The sequence below is a fragment of the Stylophora pistillata genome, chromosome 11, assembly GCF_964205215.1.
Source record: "Stylophora pistillata chromosome 11, jaStyPist1.2, whole genome shotgun sequence".
NCBI classification, from domain to species: Eukaryota; Metazoa; Cnidaria; class Anthozoa; order Scleractinia; family Pocilloporidae; genus Stylophora; species Stylophora pistillata.
In genome coordinates, this window is record NC_142529.1 from 713,764 (window position 1) to 729,953 (window position 16,190).

General features: G+C 37.4%; 1 protein-coding gene across 2 annotated transcripts in view; it reads left to right on the forward strand.

Moving 5' to 3' along the window:
• Positions 1-52: 52 nt before the first annotated feature.
• Positions 53-16,190, forward strand: part of LOC111323862 (tyrosine-protein kinase transmembrane receptor Ror) — a 29,430-nt gene continuing 13,292 nt past the window's right edge. The window contains exons 1-3 of one of the 2 annotated variants that reach the window (XM_088737984.1): positions 53-178; positions 14,023-14,101; positions 14,597-14,657. In XM_088737984.1, coding sequence (XP_088594110.1) covers positions 14,041-14,101; positions 14,597-14,657 — 122 coding nt within the window. In that variant the 5' untranslated portion in view covers positions 53-178; positions 14,023-14,040. Of the gene's footprint in view, positions 179-6,356; positions 6,733-14,022; positions 14,102-14,596; positions 14,658-16,190 lie in introns of those variants that run through there. The other variant, XM_088737983.1, reaches the window with a different exon arrangement.

A 16,190-nucleotide genomic window follows, 5' to 3' on the forward strand; every position in this document is an offset into this window, starting at 1 on the left:
TAACGTGTCAGCAGCTAATTAAACACTGCACATTATATGATAGGTATCAGAGATTGCAAAGGGCGTCATTCGCATATCTTTACGCGCTTCACAGCACCAGAAAAGATCTGTTCTTTCACGAGGGATTCACTTCTTTGTCATCTATCTCTACGGCAAAAAGGAGTTTTATTTCAGTGGGGTAAGTGCTTCAGTTATGACATAGATATATAAAGGACTGCTAAAAAAGGGGGGAGTGGGTTTCTAAAGAAACTATGGTGCTGCGTCGGTTGGGGACATTACAAGATAATTTGGTTTTATCTATTGAGTTTATAATGTAAATTGGCCACCGTAAAGAGCCTCTAAAACAGGCGCTTCGAACGTTAGCCCTTCGTCAGAGCGTATCGGTTTGAAATACTATGAAAAGTTTCTCGTGTTCTAGTTAGAATGAACTTTACCTTTGAAAGAACTGGTACAACTCGACATCCAATTCAAAGATGAAAGATAAGGTGGAAGTATATTGCAAATGATCACATGCTTGATTTATCTTTAATTCTGATTAAAGTTGAATCAGTTGAATATGTACACTGAGCGAGCTAAAAATGTAAAATCTGCTACAAAAAAAACGGTTCACCGAACGCAGCTTCACATGGGCATCACGAAACCAAGACTATCACGGATTAAAGTTATAAGACGAAACTGAAGTATTTAAACCTCTGATAATTAAGTATCCCTGTAAAGGGAGACAAAAAAAAATTAAAGATTACAGTTAAAGTTGTTTGATGGTCTGTAATGTAGTGGTGAGCACATATTTGAAACCAGCTTCGACAATATGATGTTTGCGTGTGTTGTCGAATTTTCTGCGTTCCCGACAAACGCCTAAAGACCTGAACTGCAATTTGTCTTGCAGCACAGCACTATGGTAATTGAAGGAGCGTTAGTTGAGCTTTCAACACTAAACTAATAATCTTAATGAAGTGGAGTTTTTGATTGGTAGTTTATCCTGTTTTAGATTTGAAGTCATGAAAAGCAAAGGGCTTTGTTGGCTAATCGCATCAGGCGACCCCAATGTCTTCCAAATGGAATGTTAAGCAAGGATTAGTGTGTCGTGTGGAAATGGTCCGTTTACTAGTGCGACTCGGACTTCACAGTTTGAGTGAGAATTTTCCAAAGTTTTTAGATACCACGTGAATGTTTAGCTGGAAATATTACTTTCAAACGAGTCAGATAAGCTTCTTAAGGGAAATTTTAACAATAATATAGCGTTTTTTACTTCTCATGGGAAGCACTTAGGACGCGCGAAAGCTCGCTTCCGGAAGGTGCTGATTTCTCTAAAAATAAACTCAGGCTCGAGCTGCTGGTGTCTTAGTTGGCTTTGTTAACAGCGAGAGCTTCATAAAAATGTCTAATCTGCTGTGTTGCAAGCTATTTTTGAAATGAGCCCATTGTAACACTATCATAGATACGTTAATGCCTGGAGGCCTCTTAAAGGAATTAGGCTCTCCACGATTTTTTCCACTCCACGAAAAAGGACCCACAGATGGACGAGTTTAAGCACCGTCTTAATAAACAATCTTAATTTCTTCTCTTCTTTGTTCTCTTTTAAGTAACTAACTGAAAACGAGTGTCGTCAGTTAAGCCAACAATTTAACGTGGTCTTCGTCATACCAGAATAATTTTCATAGTTTTAACAAGAAGCTTATTAAATTGCCTCTTTGCGGTTTTGGAATCTTGTAAACATTTGCATTGTTGCTCTAAATTTAAACTCTGCGGACAAATATACAATATACATTTCTAATTGTGTTCCTTAATCTATACATACTCACGTATGGGCACTGTTTTTGCTTATGTTCGTAAAGGTGCTGCAGAAAAACAAAGAAGCAAACAAAATGAAAGGCAGCTTCAAAACATTAACATGAAGCTAAAGAGAATTAGAAAAGTTTTTCAGCTTGAAGGTGTAATGCATAACACCAGTTTCTTGTTGCTGTCTTAAATGACCGAATTTCACCGAGAAATAAATGATAAAACGTCTCAAGAGGAGCTAGCTTTAAAGGTGTGAGCATGCATGAACAAATTCCTAAAAAAGGGTATGATGATGTCAAACCTCTCCTTGCCCCACAATAATGGCTCTGCTGATGCAGAAACTTCATTCCTAAAACCTTCAGTTTGTGAGGTTCACTAACGTTTCTCTTTCATCTGCAAAGAGGAGCAAAACCTAGTTAGAAACGACAATACACTCTTATAAGGTATCTAGGTATATAGGTTTCTAATAAAGTCAAGAAACCATACTTCTTTGAGAACACTAGATAGCGAATCCTTCAATTTCCGATGCATACAGTATTTATTTATAAAAAGTACGAGAGCAGCATGCCATGTTTGATTGCTGAAAAGCTCCATCGTAGCAAAATTTTAAAAAAAATTCTGAAACGTAACGATCTTACTCGTTTATATCAAGTGAACTTGCCAACAGTTATTTTTACTTCGTCAGCTTCACTCGATTTAATACTTTTCCATCACTTTCACTTTGTTTATATCATTATTAATTTTTTTATCGTCATTATGAATTTTTTTTTTAGTAAACTGTTTTCCGCTCCATAATTATCCTAGAAAATACTGGCCTTTTTTTCAAGTTTATATTTATGGCTTAAAATGACTGGCACATTTGTTATTTTCTTCTCTTGCATATGACTTTTGCTTGGAATCGTCTCTTGTATTAGTCTGTGAATGATAATTAATCACGTGACCTATTGTTCTCCGGATGTGGTTGACAATGTGCCTCTCTTTTCGCATGAAAAATATGTCGTAAATCAAGCATTTACTTGGAGATTGCAAGCTTCTTACCATCTTTGTATGACCGGATGTGACTTTGAAAAGTCTTCATCGATGCGTTTCGGCGTCTTGATAAATGAACGTTCTTAAAAACATGAATCGATTTCGCCACAGTGACGTTAAAAGTTTTAAAGGATATTTTGTTACTCCTGCAATTCGAGGGTTTTAAACCCCTCTCGAACTGCCCCTTGATTTTAGTTTCCCCTCTCTCTTTTGAAGTAACTAACGATTCGTCAACCGCAAAATTACGCTCTTTGTTCTCCTTGTATTCACAACTCGCGAGCACCCTAAACATCGCTGTTGCTAGTCATTGTTTGATTTGGCTCTATATGAAAGGGCTAAATTTTCTTCTCTTAATTGAATACTAAAAATCAAGGTTATGTCTCTAGCTATCTCAGAACATTGGTATATTTGTCAATGGTTCGACAGCGCATGCGTCGGGAGCGTGCAGGTCTGCTGCAACTTCAAAGTATAATGGCTTTTTGTGAAAGATGAGTAACTTTTTTAAAATTTTAAGCTTTTCCAAAGTATTATGGTTTTTTAACAACTGTTCAGCAGTCAAACACATACTGATCGCTTACAACGTCCACTGCACTGATTTGAGCATGTCAAATTGTCTTCGTTGCTAATGTGGTAGTCGTATATTCTATACAAATCCACATAAAAAATGGAGTGCCTTTGATAGAGCAAAAAGCAGTGCATGTCTTCTGCAATGCATAACCAAGTTTTGAGATTTCTCTTGTAAAAATTTCATCAACCATCATGGTCCCACTCCCACTTAACTCACTGATGTGTGTGCGGTGGAACTTCTGATCTTTATTGCGGAATTCCAATTTAATTACCGATCAGAAAGCATTTGAGTACAAACTCTAGATAACATCAATCAAAGAACCGCAAAGTTGAAAACACTCTGGGGGTCTCTTATTACTCAGGTTATAAGTACTGTTATTACTCAGGTTATAAGTACTGTTATTACTCAGGTTATAAGTACTGTTATTACTCAGGTTATAAGTACTGTTATCTGGCTATGGAACAAGTTCATTATTACAAAGTAACCCAGAGTTTAAAATGCATTTAATTTCACCACGGGCTATTTCAAGAGGTTGGTGCAAAGCTAACCCATTTAATTCTACTTTAATGATTCTTTGGTAACTCTCGACAAATAGTCTTTTAACAATCTTTCATGATACCGTAACTTAAGTGATTTCGAAGCTCTCAAAAGGGATCATCTTTTCTCATGCTTTCGAGGTTGCCAGCGGTGTTAAGTATTGAGAACTGAATATCATTAATTCCAATCTAAATGAAATTGATGTTGGAGCTATTAGAAAGTTGACACTATTATTAGTGTAGGATTTCTATTACATGAAGGTTGGACCAAGACCTTTGCACAGACCCGTAAATTGGTGGCTTTCATAAAAGATCTAAGTTTAGAAAAAGTTCAAGTCCGTGAAATTTCTAGCAGTTTTAAAATGATTGATGACTTGCCAGTCATTGAATTAACAGCCATTACGCCCTTTTTTAAAGTCATCCTCGACCTGATCCAATTTATTCCCTTTGGATAATAAAAAAAAAGATCACTGATCCGAGTTGATACACCTCAGAGTACAATACAATTCTTAAGATCATTATCCACCGTCGAAGAGACTACAAAACATCTTAAGACACCTCAGTAGTACACGGTGTTAGCGCGCGTAAGTTTTGGAACTTTCTTCAGTAACATGATGCTTGTGTACAGCGCTTATGTACTTTTTCTCTAATCTTCATCGGCGATAACCTTTTTTCTCCGAACGATCGTTTAAAACCCTCTCTTTTCCTATAACTTAATTGTTTATTTTCCATATCAATCCCCTGCGTTTGTTTTGTACAAGTATACCGGTATATCCATTCCGTTTGTCACAAACGCTGTGGTAGGTTAGTTTCAGTACCCGTGTCCACTTGTCATTGTATTGATATGAGATGAAAAGTTGTATTTGCTCGGATCTGCACATCCAAAGCTGAGTCAAAACTGTTTCTCAATCATCAGGAGTGGTAAGTTCCTGAAGCCAAACTGTGGTGCTGCATCGGTTGGGGGGGAGGGGGAGGGGGGTTTTACAAGATAACACGCTTCGCTTCTAAAAGGGGCCAACGCTAGAAACGTCAGATTCAGAAACTCTTTATGATGATAAATTTACATTATCCACTCAGTTGATAAAACCAAAATTAACTTGTTTCTGAATCAATCAGTTACCGACTTTATACTCCTCATATACCTAAGAGGGGAGAGAAAAGGCGTATTTGGGAGAAGGAGAGGTATCAAATTAGTGCCGTGGTAGGAACCTTAGAGGGTTATGAGATTAAAAGCTGGCATGTTCCTCTCAGGCTTTCCCAATGCCGATGCTTGAATTTGATTTGATAGTTTGTATAACCATACGCAAAACATAAGAAAAAATGCGTCTTTAGGTAACAGGGTTCTAAGTTACCGCGCTAAAAGCTTTTGAAACTGTAAGAAATCTGAGTGTGTGTCAGTAATGTAACCCAAATGTCTATAATCCAGACGGGATGCGCTAAGCAGACTTCTGCCGGAAACTATGTTTGTAATTCTCAATTCAAGATGATCGTGCGGAATGACATCTTTCCCTCCTGTCTTTATCATCGAGTTTCCGCACCATTGTCCCTTGCATTTATATCTCAACAAGAATGTCAAAAACGACTGAAGAAATGTCGATATGTGAAAATGGAACATGTGGGAAATTCTTGGCATGCGAGCCAAACTACATCAATTTGACGTCCTTGACAGATGATCGAATCTCTTCTATCAATATGTCTCCCCTTTGTTTAGAATTGAGCACAAAACATATTCAAAACATCAGAATGAGTTTCTTTTCAGAGTCCAGCCTCTTTTATTTTACTCAAATCTCTCCAAGAACTGTAGTTTTTATTACGCATTTCTGGATCCTTTCTTTAAGGAATTTTTTTGACCTTTGGATCTGAGCCCATATTGTTTGCGGCCATTCTACGCAAATCTTGATCTCTGAAGTCTTTGCTCTCAAATCAGGGAAAAATCTTTCGTCAGTTTAAAGAGTAAGTTATAACTTGGTAATTAAAAATTCACATTCCGAAGGATGAGCTCTCAAGATTAGAATGAACGAAACACAGAAAACACCTAAAGCGCACAAATGTTAAAGTGATTTGGTGTAAGTGTATTGTTTGTGGCCAGTTTCGCCAAAGGCTAACCATACTCAAGCTGTTCGCAGTTGTGGCTTTCACAGCATGTCGTTATTGATTATTTCCAGCTATTTATCAACTGTGCAAGTTCCTATGTTGTTCTATCAAGCAGTTCGCATGAAACGTCATCATGCAGGGTTTTTTTGGCGCGAAATGAACTCCATGTTTCACGCTCTTGTCGAAGACACGCAGCTGTAAACAAGTTATTTTTAAAACATTTTTCTTTAGCGCAGCCATGCGTTGTATGAACTCTCTCTATAGCTGGTTATAAGCCCTGTTAACGATCAGACACAAATGATTCAATCTAATCTGCCATACACAGTGTCAAATCTATTAATTAAAGTCAAGAACCACCCACTGTTCGCCATCTGATTGGTGTAGGTGGATTTGATTGACAGTCACTTCATGATCCGAGCTGGTACAGTATTACGGTCGGTTGCTAGATAGTTATTGAGTTCAGGCAGATGTGTGTCGTAAAAACATTCCCGAAAATTGGTCGAGGCCATTGACGAAGCATTGACAGACTGACAGATATCTGTTTATGCCAGTGGCACTCCAAATAATATAAAGTAGACAAGTATTAAGTTTCATAAACGGAGACAAGCACATCACTTTAGAAGAATCATCTGCTACGACCTTTCGAGGGGACTGAGCAATCTGAGCTGTGTTTTTCTGCAAGGATTCTTTGATAAAAAAGACAAACAGAAGAAAGGCTTCATAGAGGTGAGAACCAAGGTATTTCACACTGTCGTGATCAATCAGTGATATTGTTTACCGGTAGATAAGCCTGATATCTTACAACTTGCATAACGCGTGCAGATCATACAGACGAGCATACACCCAAAAAAGCATGGTTAGAGCAAATTGAGACGGATCATAATTAAGAGATCAGGGGGCTGGATTTTTACCCTGTTCGAACGCTGCAAAAAGAAATTCCACTTCCAACTTTTGTTTATTGGCCAAATAACACACGATTTGAAGGATGTAAAGCGATCCAAAGTCGCGTCTAAATGTTAACATTATTGTTGAACTTTATTATCACAGTATCAGTGCGTTGTACAAACACCAGTCTCGGACGATACTGAGTATTATTTTCCCGATAAATAACTAAAGACCTTGTTTAATTGAACTTTAAGGGATAGAAGATACTTAAATGCAGATAGCATCTTAAAAATGGATCATCAAGATAATATATCCGCAAATAAATAAACAAATCCCTGATGTTTGATAGATAATCACTTGTTGGAGAAATGACAAATATTTTGTTATACTTGATACAACTCTATTCAGCTTGAAACCCTAAATTTACATGTTCATTTCCGTTCTTTCTGTTTGCATGATCACAAGAATGGTTCCACTCTCAAAGCACTCGGCGATCATCAAAAGAACAGCTTTGTTTGTAAATTAATTTTCGATACGGTATTCAGTGACGGATTTCAGTGATCGCTGGTAAAATTATAAGTCTACCCAAGTTACTGCCCAATGAGGACAATATATGATGAAATTACTTCTTATTCAACCGACTACATTATCGTCCACATATTCCCAGTTTAGCTCAACAAAAGAACCATTCAATTGGGATCATTTCTTTCAGTTTGCCCTCGGGCCGTGAACGACAGATTAGGGTACAAATAACTAAATATCCTATGTCGAGCGCGTGATAATTACAGATATGGTTCAGTGAGTAAGGCTCGCCACTTTATCGTCCTAACGATTTCTTGCCACTAAAATTAACACAGCAATAAAATGAAAAATTGCGCAGTTAGAGTCGTTGCGCGATCAAGGGTAAGTTGCCTCCCCATCATCCGATATCAAGAGCAACATACCTGATAGCTAGAGGATGGTAAACATTACAGAGCTTTCAAGTGTATTTCGACAGTTACGTGACACCCCTAGTTAATGATTTTTCGAAGTTTAAAGTTTCTTGGAATTCAATATTTATATGATCATGTATTATTGCAAAAATAGAAAGCCTCCCCTGTTTTAAATTTTAATTTAATATTTAAAATTGTGTCGCTTCCTCTCCGGCTTTTGACTTGCAATCTCTTCGTTTTAATCTCATGATTGTGGAAAACCACAAATTAGGAGAAAGAACATTGAAAAGGGTTTTCATAAAAACACCCCAACACCCCACTGGCTAAATTATATTTTTAAATCTTTTCAACTCTAACAGAGCTACTGGTCACGATCATACACTTAATAACATCTCCCCCTGAAGCTAACAATGCAGTTTTTGAGCTCAAAAGTATTGATGATTCCTTTCCTTTTGTTGGCTTAAAATAGTAAATCATGTCTGTAATGTTCTAATGCTATTTCTTGTAACGTAAGAACTTCCCATGAGCTATCCATGGGTCAAATCGCACAGAATTTTAAAATTTGTTTAAAAATATTTAAATCAGTTTCGGGCTTTTTATTGTCTGTTAAAACTGTGGAGGAAAACGGACTCAAAAGGGGCACACAGATACATTCATGATCTAAGTGCCCGTCAAACAATCATACAACCAAGAATAGTATTCCATTCTTTCCAGTTGTGTTCCCAATCGATTAATTCCACTCCCTCTTAACATATTGAAGTTAAATCCGAAAACCACTGTATGTTACTGATCTGGTCGACGCTTTGATATAAAACCAGATAAATGGATTCCCGTACAATGGAGCTCTTGAAGTTGAAGCGGAGTCGATTCAGAGCGCATGTCCTAGACTTCTACTTGAACAATCAACCTTTTTTTTCTTGAGAGTTTTGACATTTTTCCACCTTTAGTACTCAAGAAATATGAAATACGTGCTCGAGCCAGAGTGTTATACGAAAAGGGGGCCTTAATCGGATCTCGACGAAAAACGATATATTTCCTGTGCCTGAGAGTAAACCAGTGATTGGAGGGAGAAATAATAACAGACCTCTCGCATATTAAATAAACAGCTTATAGACTGAAGACCCGTGGCCTATGATATTTTTATAGCTCCACTGAATGGAACAAAGCAGTAAATTCATGGTGTGCTAGACGTTTGTTTAAGCGCCTTAAACGGAAAATAAATTGGATTCAACGTTGTTTCTTATCAAGCATGGCAGTTGAAGCAATCATAGAATACCTCAGTGCAAAATAACCCGGCAGTTTTAGTGTTGATATTTTGTATTGAAACGCACACAACCGCAGTTTTCCTTTCAGTTATCTCGTTTCTCTTCCTCACTCCTGTTTTAGCTTATTCTTAAAGCATCTTTCTTCCTTTAAGAACAGGGCGCGACCGTGGCTAAATTTGGTTTCCGTTTTTTTTTAAGCCGGAGCTTCCCCCGTGCGCAATTTGCTTTTGTTTTTCAACCACAGAGAAGCGGTGAAAAAAGTCATGCTGGGTTCTCTTTGCCAAGCAACGCGCTCACTTGTCTCGTTTTGTCTCCTCCAAGAATGCCGATTAATCAGTATGGAATTTCCCTTTGACTGTGCTCCGGAAACACTAGTTTTAAATTACCCTTAAAGTTGGTTCCGTTTTTCTGGTTTCTGTACAAATCACAAATCACCTTGTTAGCGTGTTAGATCGGTCCCTCTAATCTCTCGGTAAAGAGCAAATTGAATTTCCCTTGACAGCTTGATAGCTGAGAAAATTTTAAAATTTCCACGTGGCATTTTGCGAGTCATTTAGAACCTATTTTTTTCACAACTGGTTCGTTCATCAGAGGAAAAAAAACGAGATTATCGCCTTCGAGCAACTGTTTGGTGACTCAAAAACAATAATCTTCATAATCACCTACATAGAGTATATTAGTAACGAAAGAGGTGGGTCAAAAGTGATCACTCTTCAAGACACTTCATTCTTAGCAAAGCGACTCTGTCCAATTAGGAGTGTGAACCTTTTTTCATTGATAAACTGCCAGGAATGTGATGAGCAGCACCAGTGGTCTCACCCTAGAGAAGAAAGAATTATTTTACTGAATCTCGTTAAACTGAGATAAATTTGAACATCAGAGCGAAGCACACAATGAAGGTCACCAACCTTAAGAGCTTAAAAAAAAGTAGGAAATAAGAAAAAAAAAAAACATAATAAACTTGAGTTGGCTGACACAAACTTCGTATACCTTGTTAGTGCCATAACCAGATTAGAGGCTAAATAATTAAAATCCTGTCCTCTTGAGCAATCTACGTCGTCTAATCGTTTTAAGTTTTAAAATCAGTCCTGAGAAACTCACGCTCGGGGTATTTGAGTTTGAATGATATTTCAAGGGAAAGAAAGGTCCTCTTGAACCAAAAAACTTGTGCAAGGCTTAGAAGTGTACATTTTGGGTTAATTTACGGCCATTGGTTCTAGTTAAACTGCAGTCTAAGAATAAATGCCTTTAAATGATTAAGTTAAATCAAATTAACGGTGATAACTCGCGAAAACGGTTTCAATTAGAGATACTATTTCTGGATTTGAAACTCAAATATATGACATCATTTTAAGAAAAAATGCATAAAAAGAAATTTATCGGCCACATATCAATCCAGAATGCAATTCATTAATGACAAAAATACTGAAAACTTTCGTTCCTGACATTTCATTTTTTTTTTTTAATTTTTTTCTCGTGACCCACAGACCGGCAACCTTTCAAAACGATTTTGATTTTTTTGAATTGAAAAAGAGAGAAACTTTGCTGTACTGGAAATCTCTATTTATTCTCACAGATATCCTATTTTTAATACTTGGACGAGGTTTGTCAGTCATTCAATAAAATCAGTGATATCAACAATTTTTACAAATTTTAAGCTCTTTAATTTATAGAGTACTGCTTATTCCTTTTAAACTGATACGGATCGACTTCCTTTTGCGTCTTCTATCTCAGAAAGCGGAAAAAACACGATTAGATCTTCTAACGAGGACTGAGAGCGTTTCCATGATGATAGCCTCGAGATTATTGATAAAAAGCTGATTTCTCACACCTTTGATAGAAAAAAGTGCATGACGATTGGTAATGAGAGTTGACAATTTGATCTGGGACGAGAATAAGAAAAAACGTTTTATTTTTATCAGAGATAAGCCTTTGTGAGCACTTTTTTCACTTCTGGTATCAAATATCACGACAGGGAACTAAAAAAGCTAAGCAGGTTGATTGATGCCTTCGTCAGTGTACCGAATATGCAATTTTTCTTTCACTGAAAAATTTTAATGGACTGGGTGGTTCTTTTTCTGATTGGTTCGTTCGCATTTAATATACGCGTGTGATCATAATTGATGAAAAACATCGTCTTTCAGTTTCTCCGCCCTGACTGTTGAATCTGACACGGAAAAAGTAAGAATATTTCAAAAAGCCAAATTAGAATTTTCATTTTGTTTAGTCTCATTCATTTCATTGTCTACCAAATTGGTAGATATCCAGAATTTGTACTGCTTTTAACTTACGTGCTGCTTTGCGATCATAGCAAGATTGTTGTCATATATACCTTTAGATTATTGTTTCTCTTCTAAGTTTGGATGGTCGGACAGAAAAAGTTAGAAAGCCCGTTGAGATTTCTTGCCGACAAACTTGACTATTCTCAGAACGGAAACCTTGTTACATCACGCTATCTAATGGCTGAAAGAAGCTGAGTGCGAGTTAATACTCTTATAATAGGCCTCAAAATTCAACTAAACGCAATCCTTCCAGTCTTCTTTTCTGAAATTCCTTTGGGTCTCTGATAAAGCATTTCTCCCTTGAACTGCCATTAATTTCTGTCCCTATGTACTTGCAAAAAGAATATAGTCTTCTATCAAGAACGCGCCTTCTACTCGATAATATGCCTATTCTCATTGTTTTCTGGATATTTTATTGATATCTTAAGGAGAAGGTACACGTTGGTCACTACTGGTAGTTGAAGGCTGAAGGTTAAGGATTAGAACGTGTCAGTTTTAAAACCATCATCGTATCCACTCCTCTCATGAGTCATTGATTAAGGATGCAACAGACCTAATAAGGAAATCAGCTCTCCCGCACAGATTTAAATGTGGAACAAATTAACATAGACTAGTCAGCTGAGGAACATTCTAGAAGGATCATCTTTCGCTACTGTTGCTTACTACTCCAATAGCAAATTGATATCTGAAAATATGGCTTTTGTGTTCCTGTTTTCATCTTAAAGATTGAATTATTCTTTTGAAAACGATTTAGCTAAGCACTCTGCATTGATGAAGAAATTCGTAACGTGATCAATCTAATTGAAATTTTTTAATTAACCTGATTAAATGTCCGCACCCAACCTCTAATGAATATGATATTATTTTTGAGCGCTCAGCAGTTTTTAATTAGCTTCCAACTATGTTATAACCGCCCCTTTGTATCCTCAAAGGCTCCCGAACTCTGTCGGTTTTTAGCCATTATTTTCAGCCGTTTTATCGTTGATAAATCGTTCTGTGGACAGATCGGCTTGCAAACTTGAGATTTGGTCGCTCTCGGGCCGGAAAAGAAATAAAACTTAGCCAGAGAACCCGGGACGCATGTCCCAGAGCTTTAGAAATCTTTTGCGTTTAGAGATTCTTCGGCGTGATGGTACTCGTTGCAGATTATAGTATCCTCATTCCGTATTATGGTATAATATCTGTAGTGAAGTGAAAAGTTTGTGAGCAAATAATGACAGATGGTTAAGTGTTTGATTGTTTGTTTATAAACTTGGTCATTAAGTTACGGTACTGGGCAAAAAACCTCCTCAAGCTATAAAAGCCATGAAGAGGTAAACAAATCAAGTGCTTTGTTTCATTTCCTTCCTTTATTTTCAATTCTCCAACATTGTCCACATAAACATCTGGTAATCGAGTTTCGCTGTTATGTAAGTTCAAGAAGGTTCTTTCATACACTTTTGCAGTATAACGTAGTAAGCGGGTGTCTGGTTAATCCAGCGGGAAATATTTGAAAAAACAAAAAAATTAAAAAAATGTTCTTTTTTTAAGGAGCCTAAATTTCAGTTTTAAAAATATCTAACCCCTATGTACGTAGCCGGGAAAACCACTGTTTTCGGATGAAATTACAGAAGTGTGAATTCCACATAGCCAACCCTCTGCGACTCACTGGTTGGCGTGGCATTTGGGACATTTTAATGTTTCCTAAATTGTTCAAAGCCGAAGGCTGACTGTTATTTTTCACTGAGCCAGAGATATGGACTCATGACACAAGCAAGACCATCAAGTTGAGGTCTCCATATTCTTTGAAAATTTCAATTCTATCCACAATGATTTTACCTTTGTCAGTTCCTTTTGCAAATGATAAATAAGTGAAAGAAAACTCCCTGCTGTAAGAGTTTGTACATACGTGATGGTTTGTCGATCCGTTTTGAAAACAATAAAAACTATTTAAGGACAGGGGCGCTGACTGATGACCAAAGAGCTGTCATTTTGACTTGCTAATCTCTCAAAAGATATCATTATTGCTGGCTCTTATTCGGGGGCTGCCTACTTAATAGACAGGATATTTGTTTTGAGAAGCAAATCTAACCAGGATTTCACCCCTAAGAAGAACTTTTCAAGTGAGTTTTACGATTTTTGAGAACGATCTCCGATGTCGAGCTTTCTTATCTCAATTATATACCCGTATTAAGATTGTCGCCTAGGCAGCCAGTTTTCAATTACATGTATGTTTGTATAACGCTCAGGCCTCACTCAACCCGACTTTAACAAAACTTCTTCATAATACTTGCTTGAGTTCTTCAAACTTTTTTTTTTACCGTGATGAATCAGAGATTTGTGAGCTTTTAGGCGATGTTTGATAATTCTAGTGTTGAATGAAAGCCGTGTGGTTTGTCGCATAGTCTAAATTCCATCCGTATAATCCATGAAATATGATCTAACTCAATTATTTCTGAACCAATGTAATTAGACGATTTGGGGTAGTCAATTTGAAGTAGAAATTAGAGAGGTAATCGGTACTAGAAAAGGGGGCAGTCGCTTGTGACGTCACACCATGCAGCCCAAACGCTCTTCTTTTGAGAGACAAGTATACAAGCGGTTGAACTTTGTCAAAGATGAGATGCGATTGTTTAGCGGGGCCGAAATAACGCGACATCTGCTTTCTCCCAGGTTCAACCAGGAGAATCAATGAAGTTAGCGGTGTTATTGCTGTGTGGAACTTTGGTGATCAATTGGAATTGTGGTTCAGGTGAGTGAAAATGTACGGTGTTCTCGACACGGCTGTAGCCTCTAGGGTTTGATTTGGTCATGTTGTCTGTTGACTGTGTTTACTTATAACATGAAAGATGGTTTTAAGTGACATAACATGTTCGAAGATCGAAATAGCTAAAATTTCGCCGTTCTGCTCCTTCAAACATTTCTAGGTGAATTTCGGTTTTCCTGGAAGCATTTATAGACAATCTTAAATCCACTTTAAACACAAGATATTTGTCTGTTCGTTTTTGTTCTTGTTTGCTACTGTGCTCCGGAATTATATCAATTTGGTGGATTAAATCAACCCAAGGCTAAGGTAATTGCAATGATGTTAAAGCTGACTGCTTCCAGAACCCTTGATCGTTAGGTAAAGCTGTATTTTGTATTGTAAATACGTTTTGTCTTTGTGCTTGCATGTGTTCTTCATGTGTCTGCCATTAGAAACTGAATACGTCCGTGTTTATACTGATTATTTTCAATCCACTGACAGCTCTAGCGAGGCAGTATGGAAGAAGAGATTCGCGATCCGGAAAGCGGGGAAGAAATTCCAGGTGAGTGCATTCAATGGTCTAGTCGGTTCGCTGACGCATTGATCCCCAGAATTTCTTTTATTACCAACTGAAGAATGTTTGGTTACGTACAGCGGAGGGATGTTGGTAATTCTAAACCCGACAGCATGGCCTTCGAATTGACGATATCTCGTGGAGAGGCAATCATTATTTTCTGGCGATCAGACCAAACTGCGAGTGCATTTGAATTAAAGCTGGTTAAAGTGAATTGTTTGTTTCAACTTTAACGCAATCTGCCTCGCATCTGCATGGCGTGATTTCGCCTCTCAAGCGCCGCAACGAATTTGTGCAGAACATGGCTGGCTATCTTTCATGATTCACGTTTGTCGGATGGTTTGACACAGAAGTTCTTTGTTCGAGAAATCGTCGCTCTACAAAGCATTTTTCTCGTTCATTGTTTCGATAACGGGGTTTCTTTCAAACCTAACCGCGTTCATTTTCATTCAAACACCATGCAAATGAGGCCAAGATTTCCCTGGCTGTCTCGACTTTTTGGAAAAGGGCTTGTAGTTGACGAGAGATGTCAAGTCATATTGTTTGCTGTTTATCTGTTTCGATACGGCTAAATTTAGAAGACCACCACCAGTTTCTTTTGTGGAAGCGAAATATCGCATCTTTGATCTCTTTTACGCTCATTACAAACCTTGCAATTAAGTCAAGTTTAGATTTAAATCCAACACAATAGTTAATTGTTGCTGTTTAGTTGGTTGCCCTTTGAAATTTTTTGTCACATACGGCGGGCGACAAAAGCGAATAAAACTCATCAACCATCTAGATTTGGTTGACTAGAGCGAAAATGTGATCAATATGTACATTTTTTTAAACCTTACAACAGAAGTCCTCTCGAAATGCGTTTAGTAATACGTCGGTAAAGTTTAACTTGGGTAAGGTTGGGAAAGCTTTGTTTTTTAACGCCGAGGCCCTTCTTTGCATGGGGAAGATCTCTCAAGTGTCATGAAGAAGGTCGAGTAATCTTCATTTGGTGTCGGCGTGCGCAAAATAAACCGAGCATGAAAAGTTAGATTCATTTCAAGCTTTAACTTAATCGAAGATGGACTTTTCTGTACTGGAAGCACTTTCGTATTTAAGGAGGCAATTCACCCGGTTTACAAATTATGTTCAGCATGACAATTTGGTTGTAAAACAACACTTAGGATCAAAAGCGAAAACATAATTAGGAGTTTTTCTCGGAATGTAAAACGGTTAATTTACAAAACTTTGTCGCTGATTTCAGTCAATTCATTGAGATCTTTTTTAGGTAAAATCGTGGTTTTGGAAAGAAAAGGAATGTACCACTGTGTGAAAAAGTGCTGTGACAGACGACGTAAATATATCTTAAATGATGTTTTAGGAGTGTTAGCATAACAATAGTTTGTTTGTGTCTTCGTCCAGTGGAACTTTGAAATATATTTAATTGGCGGCTCACTTTCTTTCATGCAGCATTTTAGAATAAGGTTGGCTGTGTCGGATCTTGGGAATTCCTTAACATGAAGTTCTACGATTGAGCAAAATGTT